At 40.2% G+C, this 11135-nt stretch overlaps 1 protein-coding gene across 5 annotated transcripts in view; it reads left to right on the top strand.

Moving 5' to 3' along the window:
- Gtf2e2 (general transcription factor IIE subunit 2) overlaps positions 1-11135 on the top strand; it is a 50178-nt gene that overhangs the window by 18132 nt on the left and 20911 nt on the right. For 4 of the 5 annotated variants that reach the window (XM_006253230.5, NM_001107318.2, XM_039094546.2 and 1 more), the window contains 2 exon segments: positions 3721-3812; positions 9276-9383. In XM_006253230.5, the coding sequence (XP_006253292.1) occupies positions 3721-3812; positions 9276-9383 (200 nt within the window). 5 annotated transcript variants of the gene reach the window in all.

Here is an 11135-nt window from a genome sequence, read left to right as displayed (position 1 = left end):
TCTCAAGTCTTCTGGAGTTATGGACACAGCACTTGTATTTGGGAGAAATTTTGAGGGAAAAGAACAAATATTTTAGTTTTTAAAGATATAGTAGAGTTAATTTAGGTAGGTAATTTTTTTTTTCAAAATTGTAAGAGATAGATAGCTTTTATGTTTTTAATGGGGTCTAATTCAATGGGCTGTTCATCATTTTTAGTTATGGTGAAAAGAGTTTGGCCTAATCATAGCAGAATCAAGATTTACTTTTAATGAAAGGAGTAACTCTTAAAATGCAAGAGCTGTGCATGTTGGTGCACCCTTTTTATTCCCCGCACTTGAGAGGCAGAAGCTGGCCTGGTCTGCATAGTGAGTTCCAGAATACATACTGAGATCCTGTCTCCAACAAACAACAAAACCCCACCAAAAGTCAATCAGTGGAACATATACATATATGTCATTATATATCATATATTATCCATAAATTATATGTAAAGATATAGTATTGTAAGGTAAACTTAATAATACTAATTAAAATGGTATGGGTCGATCATCCAGCTACTCAGGAGTCTGAAGCAGGATCACAAGTTTAAGATCAATCTAAGTAACTTTTAAAATACTTATTATTTTATGTCTATGGGTATTTTGTCTGCATGCATGACTGTGCACTCATGTGTGCCCATAGAGACTGGAGGCAGGTGTCAGATCCCCTGGAACTGGAGTTATAGGTAGTTGTGACCCTCTGTGTGGGTGTTAGGAATGAACCCTGCAGAAGCAGCTAGTATTCTAACCACTGAGCCATTTCCCCAACACCAGTCTAAGTTAGTTAATGAGAGTGTCTCAAAAAGTAAAAATAGGGCTGGGGTTAAGCTCAGTGGTAGAATATTTGCCTAGTATTCATGAGGTCCTAGGCTAATGTGCATTTATTATGGATGTCTATGTTCTGACAAAATGGCCTATGTTAGATGGGATAATAATGTGTAGAGGGAATTTGGTAGATCTTAAGTAGGGCAATAATAGTACAGGGTTACAGCTTCATTTAAATCTGTGCCTTGTTACAACTCTCATAATTTTTATGTTTTTTTTTTTTTTTTCATGTGGAGAGGTTTAATGAGAGAAGGAGAGGAAAGGAGGCCAGCCATGGGCATGTGGTGGGAAGGGGGAAAGGGACAAGAACAGAGAAGAACAAAGAGCAAGCAAGAGAAGTTTTATGTTTAAAACAGAACAATTAGAGCTGGGGAGGTGGCTGAGTTGTTAAAGTGCTTATTGTACAAGCAAGAGCATCTTCTAAGTTCAGATTCCCAGCATCCATATGAAAGATCCTGGCATCCCAGTACTGAGGAGGTGGTAAAGGAAGATTACTGGGGCTTACTGGCCAGTTGGTGAGCTTTAGGCTCCGTGAGAGACCCTGCTTGGAAAAATATAGGGGCAGGAGAGCTGGCTTAGTGATAAGAACACTGGCTGCTCTTCCAGGGGACCTTGGTTTGATTACCAGAGCACACATGGGTGCTCACAACTGTCTGTAACTCCAGTTCCAGGCCATCTGATGCCCTTCCTATTCTGGCCTTTGGGAGCACCAGGGAATTCAAAGGGTTATAGGCAAAGCACCCATACACATAAGATAAAAATTAAAAATAAAAAAAGGTGGAGAAGCAGTGAGGAAGACCAACCTCCCCCATCCCCCCCCCACTCTAAATACATAAAAGAGGACAATAAAACCTTTTAAATAGATTTATGCATAAGGATTAAGTGTGAAATCACTTAGTGTGATACTTGGCAGATATTAGGTTCAATAAAAGTTACTATTATTAAAAACCTTTAAACGTTTTGGAAAATAACCATTTAGTTAGTATTTCATAACTGAAACAAATGTATTATTATTTTTGAGACAGCATCTTTTATAGCCCAGGCTAGCCCTGGAGTTGCTATGGAGCAAAGCATGACCTTAAACATTTAGAAAAATATTTATGTAATTTTGTATGTATCTGTATGAGTGTGTGCCACATGTGTGTATGTCCTTGGAGTCCAGAAAAGGACATTCGATTCCCTGGAGCTAGAGTTACAAGTAGTTGTGAGCTGCCAGAAGTGAGTGTAGAGGATTGAATTCATGGCCTCTAGAAGAACAGCGAACACTTCTGTTTTGGTTTGGTTTTGTATTTTTTTTTCTTTTGAGCTAATATAATTACATCATTTTTCTTCTCTCCTTTCCCCTTTCTGACCCTCCATACTTCCTCTTTTGTGATTCTCCTGCCTCAGCCTACCAAGTTCTGAGTTCAGAGATGCCACTACCTCTGGATTTTGAAACAGTGTATGTAAAGGTTTATCAGCTTATCAGTAAGGTATTCTTTTCTTTTCCCCTCCCTCCCTCCCTCCCTCCCTCCCTCCCTCCCTCCCTCCCTCCCTCCCTCCCTCCTTCCTATTTTGAAACAAGATTTCTCTGTGTACTAGAGCCTTGGTTACCCTGACCTCCATTTGTAGACCAGACTCAAAGATCTTCTGCCTCTGCCTCCCAAGTGCTGGCATTAAGGCATTTATAATGTTGCTGGTTTGGGAACATAGTATACTTTAATGTGCCAATTGAGGTACTTTTTTTTCGAAATTATAGGCTATTTCTAAGGGAAAATTTCAAAGGACATTGTATTTTATTAAAGGAAAGAAAACATGCAATAAAGACTTTTCACTAATTTCAAAGGAGTATTACATCTAGAAACTTGTTTTGGATCTCTGACAATTGTTGTATTTGACTGTGGTTGTTCTAATGCAATCTTTTGTTTAAATAGTTATTACTGAGCTGATGCCAGAAATAGCTTCCTCCTCTTCTCTTCTTTAACCACTCTCTTTGTGGGTGATCCGTGTGGGAAGTGTATATCTGATCTAATATCTTGCTAATAGAATGTGTGCTTCAGAAATGCTTTTCTTGAATTTATAATGAATTTTTTAACTTCTCTGGCTGTGGCTCAAATGCATTTGTGATACTGTGATGGCATTAAAGATCTATCTGGAAGGAGGCAACAGATTGGTAGATATTTTGAAACAGTACATAAGGATTTCTGAGAGTAGAGGGTCAAGAAGGGAGACAGATGAAGAGGAAGTTATGGGGGGATAGATAACAGTGTGGCCATCACTCATTTCCTGTGTTTATAACGTTCTCTTGTCTATTATTTGAGGACTCTAATCAAGTTTAAGGTAAGAGTGGAATGAGGCAGAAGTACTTAGGATTGTGTTTTGTTTTGGGTGTGGTGGCACAGAGCATTTATTGTAGTGAGGAGGCTGAGGCAGGTGGATCTTTATGAGTTGGAGACTAGAGTGGTCTCGTATTGAAACAAACAGCAACAAAAGAGTATTGTTTGGGCTAGTGCTGCAGCTCATTGTTAGTGTCTAATCCTCACACATCCCTAAATTCGGTTTCCAGCACTTTCCTTTCCAAACTATACTTTAATGCTTTTAAATTACTTTAGCCCAGGATATGGTATAATCTTATAATCCCAACACTTTTGAACTGAGGTGGGGGATGGCGAGTTCAAGACTAACCTATATTACAGTGAGACCCTCTCACTAAAGAAGGGTAAATGTGTGGTGGGAATTGATGATTCAATGTACATGTATGAATCTTGTGAATTTTGCCAAAACATGATAGGATAGACTTCAGTAGATGAAAAAAAATTCAAAGAATATTTATTTTTACTGCTTAAATCATAACATATATGAAAATGTTACAGTAATTCATTTGAACTTCATTTCCAGATCATAACAATGGATCATTTAACTTGAAAGCTCTGTCTGGAAGCTCTGGATATAAGTTCGGTGTTCTTGCTAAGATTGTGAATTATATGAAAGTAAGTACTTAAATAACAAAAATCCTTTTTTTTTTTTTTTTTTTTTGACTAAAGGGGAATTAGATTTGGCTTTCAGAACTTAGATATTTATGTAAAGATGCCAGGAGTTATTAAATTATGCATTTTATAGTCTGCGAGGCTTATTATGTTTGTATACTTGAAGTATCTGCGTATACTCAGGAAAGCCCTGACGGATGTAATGCTTACAGCCTTTTGTCCTCTGTTAAACTGGCACTCACTCCAGTAATGCACTCAACTAAAACTGGTTGACATCGGAGTCCGGTGCACAGCTCAAGCTTGCCCTCTGGCTTAAGAGGAGTGCGCCCGAGCAGTAGGATGGAGGGGGCCCCATGGCATCGCCTCCAGTCTCCTGAGCCAGATGATGGCCTCTGAGTCATCCTTGAAGCAGATGATGGCCACTGCTCTCTGCTTGGAGAAGAAAGTTAGAGAGTCACTCTCATCTTAGAAAGCAATGATGCGGGCTGGAGAGATGATTCCGAGGTTAAGAGCACCAACTGCTCTTCCAGAGGTCCTGAGTTCAGTTCCCAGCAACCACATGGTGGCTCACAACCATCTGTAATGAGATCTGATGCCCTCTTCTGTTGTGTCTGAAGACAGCTACAGTGTACTTACATATAATAAATAAATCTTTAAAAGAAAGTGTTGATGCAAAAGAATTAGAGGCTGGGTATATCTGACTGTCTCTGAATTTTGTAGTTTGTACTTGCTTGGTAATAGAAACATTTTAGTTTATATTTCTCAGTATTTGATGATAGTACATTTTGACTGTTCATTCCTTTCATCTATTGCCCTATGTGTTGAACAGTTATTATAATCTACTGCTGATAGTGGAATAATAAGAAAGACCATCCTTCCGGATGCTGTCGATCAGTTGAAGGAAATCAACAGTGGTTTACAATCTTCTTAACTCCTAATTTTACTTTCCTTTGTAATATACAAATAAAGTTAGCCTATTTATTGTGATCACAAAGCTTTTGATTTGAGCTGCTTTGCAGTTATTGATAAAGAGTTGATTAGGATAGACTGATTGAGTTTGCTTTGTATATACCAGTAATCCTGCAAGGAAATGAGAATAATCCTCTTCTTTCTGTGTCTGGGATGCTTGTTAGTGATTGATGGGGTAAAGTAGAATTTGGCACTAAATGTGCTGCTGCTTTTAGATTCGCAGTTTAAGTGCCGAGAAGTGAGTGCTCCTAAAGCTCAGTTCTAATGGAAGCTTTGTGACAAACACAGTCCACTTATCCTCACGCATCTGTCATGTGATATGTAGTTTTGTTGAAAATAGAACAGGGGGGCTGGGGATTTAGCTCAGTGGTACAGTGCTTGCCTAGGAATCGCAAGACCCTGGGTTCGGTCCCCAGCTCCAAAAAAAAAGAAAAGGAAGAAAAAAAAAAAAAAGAAAATAGAACAGTGAAAACTACCTAACTTGTCAAAGGATGTGTTATCTACCTGTCAACTACTTACTTTATTAGTCTTCAGAAAATGAGTCAGAAAGGTGGGCCTTGGGCTGTATAGCTCAGTGATAGGGTGCAACCATCCTTGGTACTCTCCCTAGCACTGCAGGACAAAACCAGAACAAGCCTTGTGTGTGACATAGCCTTGTAATCCCTTATATGGGAAGGGGATGAAGGACAGTCATTCACAAGTTTCAAGGCCAGTCCTTGTGGAGGTCAGAGGACAACTCTTAATGAGTTGGTTTCTTTTTTTTTTTTTTTCTCTTTCCTTTTTTTTTGGAGCTGGGGACCGAACTCAGGGCCTTGCGCTTGCTAGGACAAGCTCTACCACTGAGCTAAATCCCCAGCCCTGAGTTGGTCTTCTCCTTACACACTAAGTTCTAAAGATCAAACTTTTTAAAAAAAAAATTTTTTTTTTTTATTTATATGAGTACACTATAGCTGTCTTCAGACACACCAGAGGGCATCAGATTCCGTTACAGATGGTTGTGAGCCACCATGTGGATGCTGGGAATTGAACTCAGGACCTCTGGAAGAACAGTTGGTGCTCGTAACTGCTGAGCCATCACTCCAGCCTCAGAAATGAAACTCTTAAGGCCATCAGGTTAGGCAGCAAACACCTTAAACCCCCCCGCCCCCCCTTTTTTTAAAATTTATTTTATTTATATGAGTATACTGTAGCTGTCTTCAGACACAGCAGAAGAGGGCATCCAATCCCATTACAGATGGTTGTGAGCCACCATGTGATTGTTCTTAACCACGGAGCCATCTTTCCAGCCTTCCTCCCCCCCATTTTCTATTTTTCTATTTTTATTTTTTATTTTTTGGTTCTTTTTTTCAGAGCTGGGGATCGAACCCAGGGCCTTGCGCTTCCTAGGCAAGCGCTCTACCACTGAGCTAAATCCCCAACCCCTATTTTTAATTTTTAAAGACATGGTCTTACCATGTTGTTCTGGATGGCCTGGAACTCACAGAGATCTTCTGCCTCTGGGATTAAAGGTATATACCACTTAATGGGTTTTTACGTAGCATAATTAGAACAGCTTGGTAGTCCTAGTAAATATTTTTGTTACTTAAAGGAAATGGCTTCCCAGTAGATACTGCTTTAGCTCTTTTTTTTTTTTTTTTTTTTTTTGGTTCTTTTTTTTGGAGCTGGGGACCGAACCCAGGGCCTTGCGCTTCCTAGGTAAGCGCTCTACCACTGAGCTAAATCCCCAGCCCCGCTTTAGCTCTTTAAATATACATTTTTCCCCAAAATTAATAGTTAAGGAATGAACTTTGGGAGTCCTGAAGAAAATTACTTAGATTTAAATATTTGGATTGGGGGTGTTATTCTCTTTGTTTTTTATCTCACACTTTCCTGAGAACAGTGCACTCTTGGATAATACTGAATGGAGTTGAAGTACGTTAGGATTAGAAGAGGAGAAGTTGTTTAAAAGGGGAGCCGATCAGTTTTACAAAGTATATGAGAATTTGGAGTGTTGTAGGTAGGGCCAAAGTGCCCTGTGTCTGTGTGGAGGCATGGGAGGACAGTGTTGGTGATCAAACTCTGGGTTTTGTGCATGCTAAGCAATCATCTTTTATTACTGAGCACCACTTTAGGCTGGCCTCAGTTCACTGTCTAGAGGATGGCTTTGACCCTCCTGTCCCCAGCTCCCTGAGCTCCCAGTGCTAGGGTTATGGGTGTGGTGCCATGCCTAGTTAGGCTGTATGTGTGCTGGGCAGGCACTCTGCTCACTGAGCTATATTAGATTTTCTTTTTAAACAGTTTTTTGTTATTTTATCTTTGTTGCAAGGTCTGGTGTATGGACTTTGTAGATGACAACTGTGTCATAGTGTCAAAAGATTGAATGTGCCTGAATTTAAGCAAAACCCTTGCAAATTGTGAGTGGAAGCGGGCTGTATCCCTTCTTCCTTTCTCCCTCCTTTCTCCTAAGGCCTGTTTTTAAAGGGCAAGTGTGCATATCTAATAGAAAGTAACTTGTAAACTGGCAAGGTTTGTCAGTTGTCCTGTTTCTCTCCTTTTAGAGGATCTATAAAAGGAACTTCAAAAGCAAAATAGGTAAATATAACATCACAAATACTTGCAGTAGACCTCTTTAGTTGCTCACTAAAAACTATGGAAAGTTCAAGGAGAGTTATAGGGCAACCGAGGTAGATGCAGGGATTGTTGTAGTTCATTGCTTCAAGAGACACCATAATCAGTGCTACTCTTATAAAGGCAAACATTTAATTGATTTACAGTGTCAGAGGTCAGTTCATTATCATGCATCCAGGCAGATACGGTACTGAAGGAGCCAAGAGTTCTACATCTTAATCCCATCTTGATCCAGAAGGCAAGAGAGAAGATGAGTTCCGTAGTGGACAGAGTTTAAGCATAGGAGACTTTGAGAAAAGTCCTCCCCCTCCCCCTCCCCTCCAGTGACACACTTCCTTCCAAGGCCACACCTCCAAATAGTGCCATTCCCCATGGGCCAAACATTCAAACACATGAGTCTTCGGGGTCCTGACTATTCAAATCAACACAGTGATTTTACAGCAAGAAGTGAGAACCTCAGAGAAAGTGCTAGCAGATATGTGCGTGCATGTGTGAGCCACGCAGGGGCGCGCCCGCGCGCCCGCGCGCCCGCACGCGCGCACACACCCACACACACACACACACCATACTAAAATGTACACAGAAAAGACAGGTATAAGACCTTTGAAAATACAGAATAAATATAAAATATAGAATAATATGAAAAGATTGAGACACAAGTCATTCTCAGTCCTTAATCCTGCTGTCTTATCCCTGTGGTATCTTGTTCACCTTTTAGATGGATGTGTCCCATGAGAAGCCACTTACTTTAGAACACATTTCCCTTAACATCCAGGTGCACAGCGCGGTGACTGGATTAATCTTAGAATCTCACTGTCTTCTGAGAGGCCCGTTCAGGAGCCACATCCCCCACCTCTGGGTTACCACCTTTGGCATTCATAAGTTGGCAATATATATGTGTGTGTGTGTGTGTGTGTGTGTGTACAGTCTATCCCTGATCAGCTTTTGGATCTACTTACGGAAGTTGCCATCGGTGATCTCATTGTTTGTGTCCAGCCCATCCCTTTTACCACAGTGGAGGACACTAGAGGTGACCTTTTCTTGAAGCATGAGCGTACGACTATGGTCCAATAGTGAAATGGCCACACAGACAACTTCCTGTTTAAAAGAAAACAACTATATAGCATTTATTGTGCTGTAGCTAAATTAGTCCTCACCAATGGTCATGCTGTTAAGAGTGCATTTTGTTTCCTGTAAGGGTCGAGGTACTTTATATTGTGATAGTCAGTGAGAAAGCCTATTTCCTATGACGCATCAGACATTCATAGTTTTCTATCTGATCGTGAGAAGCATCTTGGCGAGTTGTCTGTTTATGTTTAAGGACATTTGAATTTCTTTTTCTGTTATCTATGGTTTCCTGCAAGTTTTGTTTAATTGATTTGCAATAACTAGGAAAGTCTGTTTTTGGGGCTGGGGATTTAGCTCAGTGGTAGAGCGCTTACCTAGGAAGCGCAAGGCCCGGGGTTTGGTCCCCAGCTCCGAAAAAAAGATCCAAAAAAAAAAAAAAAAGGAAAGTCTGTTTTTGCTGTCATCCTCCTCTTCCAGATCAATACATCTTCATCTTGTTATGTACCCTCTATCAGTTTTGAACTTTTATGTAGATTAGGCTAGACTTGAAGTCATCATTTCGCCTAGGCTGGTCTTCAACTTAGGACTCTCTTGCCTAAGCATCCCACATACTGCGGTTACAGGTGTGTACTCCCATACCTGGCTTAAAGTTGGAAAACTGATGTTTTTCCTTGTTAGTTTATCGTTTGACTTTTTACCAATCTGGTTTTGTATGATTTCATGTTGTTGATCCTGGTAGTCATACTGCCTCAGATATTACATGTTGTATATTCCTGAAAAGATCAGTTTATATCAGTTTACATATAAAACTTTCCTCTACAGACACGACATCAGCGAGGAGATACGCATCCCTTAACTCTGGAAGAGATTTTGGATGAAACACAGCACTTAGACATTGGACTCAAGCAGAAACAATGGCTAATGACAGAGGTAAGACGACTCTTAAAACTTGTAAAAATGGGTATTTGCTACATCTATCTAGAGGTGTGTGTGTGTGTGTGTGTGTGTGTGTGTGTGTGTGTGTATGTGTGTGTGTGTGAGTGGGGGAGGGAGGCAGGCAGGCAGGCAACGCAGGGTCTTTCGTAGTGTGTGTTGACTTCGGACTCAGGGCACTCTGCTTTAGCTTCAAGAGTCACCATGCTTGGCTCCGAGTGTTTCTTTGTTCTTTAAATAAATCCTGTAATTTGTTAATACTTTTTACTTTTTCTTAAAAGACTTGATGTAGAGTCTTGGTTGAATTTAAACATACACATTTCTATAATTTGGTTGTTGGTTTCCACATAATATTATAATTTTATTTATGTTTTAGAAAGTCTTCTAAGACTACAGTAGAGCTGTGAAGTCAGTCACCAATTTTGTTTTCATTTTCATAAATAGTATTTTGAATTGCTTGTAAGTTATATATTGCATGTGTGCTTTAGAAAACTTAAAGCCTAAGGCGTTAGGGACAGTAACATTTTATTGCATTATAGCAAATGAGTTATCATTTCTAGTTACTTAGAGGAATAATATGATTGTTATGTTAAATAAATACCACCTTGAAGGAAGCCTAAAACAGTCACCAACCATGCCAGTTTGCAAGTGAACGACATCTTACATCTTATCTATTTGGGTGTTCGCTTCTTTAAAGTCTATTGGTACTGAAGAATAATATGTTCAAGACCAGTGATATGTCTGAGGACCAATATGAGCGGGGATATAGTGGCACATGTCTGTGATCCCAGCACTTGGGATATCAAAGCAGAAGGACCCCAAGTTTACGGCATTGTTAGTTCCATAGTGAGTTCAAAGCCAGCCTGGCAACATTTAAAACATGAAATATCCCTAAACAACCCGATATAATTAATCATTTATTCATTTATTTATTTCAGGCAGGTTTTTATAGACATCCTCCCATCCTCCTGCCTCTGCCACCCAAATGCAGGGATTAAAGACATGTGCTGGGCTGGAGAGATGGCTCAGTGGTTAAGAGCACTGGCTGCTCTTCCAGAGGTCCTGAGTTCAATTCTCAGCAACCACATGGTGGCTCACAACCATCTGTAAAGGGATCCGATGCCCTCTTCTGCTGTGTCTGAAGATAGCATACTCATACATAAAGTGTATGTATATATATGAACTCATTTACATAAAATACAGTCTCTCTCTTTTTTTTTTTTTTCCGGAGCTGGGGACCGAACCCAGGCCTTGCGCTTGCTAGGCAAGCGCTCTACCATTGAGCTAAATCCCCAACCCCACATAGTCTTTTTAAATACATTTGCTACCATGACTGGCCTAACTGAATTTATTTTATCCAGCAAGATGTAGTTCTTGATTTTCATACTATAAAATGATTTGACTTAGTCCAAATCATTGAAGGTCACGACTTCCGTCACTTACCTGTTACTAGAATCAGAACCCACCTAAGATTGCTCTGGTTTTGCTTTATTCTTTTTATATGTGTGATTTTTTTTGGTTCTTTTTTTTTTTCGGAGCTGGGGACCGAACCCAGGGCCTTGCGCTTCCTTTTTTTTTTTTTTTTTTTTTTTTTTTCCGGGGCTGGGGACCGAACCCAGGGCCTTGCGCTCGCTAGGCAAGCGCTCTACCGCTGAGCTAAATCCCCAACCCCTGGGCCTTGCGCTTCCTAGGTAAGTGCTCTACCACTGAGCCAAATCCCCAGCCCCAATATATGTGTGATTTTTTGCT

This window comes from Rattus norvegicus, chromosome 16, assembly GCF_036323735.1.
Source record: "Rattus norvegicus strain BN/NHsdMcwi chromosome 16, GRCr8, whole genome shotgun sequence".
NCBI lineage: Eukaryota > Metazoa > Chordata > Mammalia > Rodentia > Muridae > Rattus > Rattus norvegicus.
Note: the sequence above shows the minus strand (reverse complement) of the source record. Positions and strands in the feature narration are given on the sequence as shown.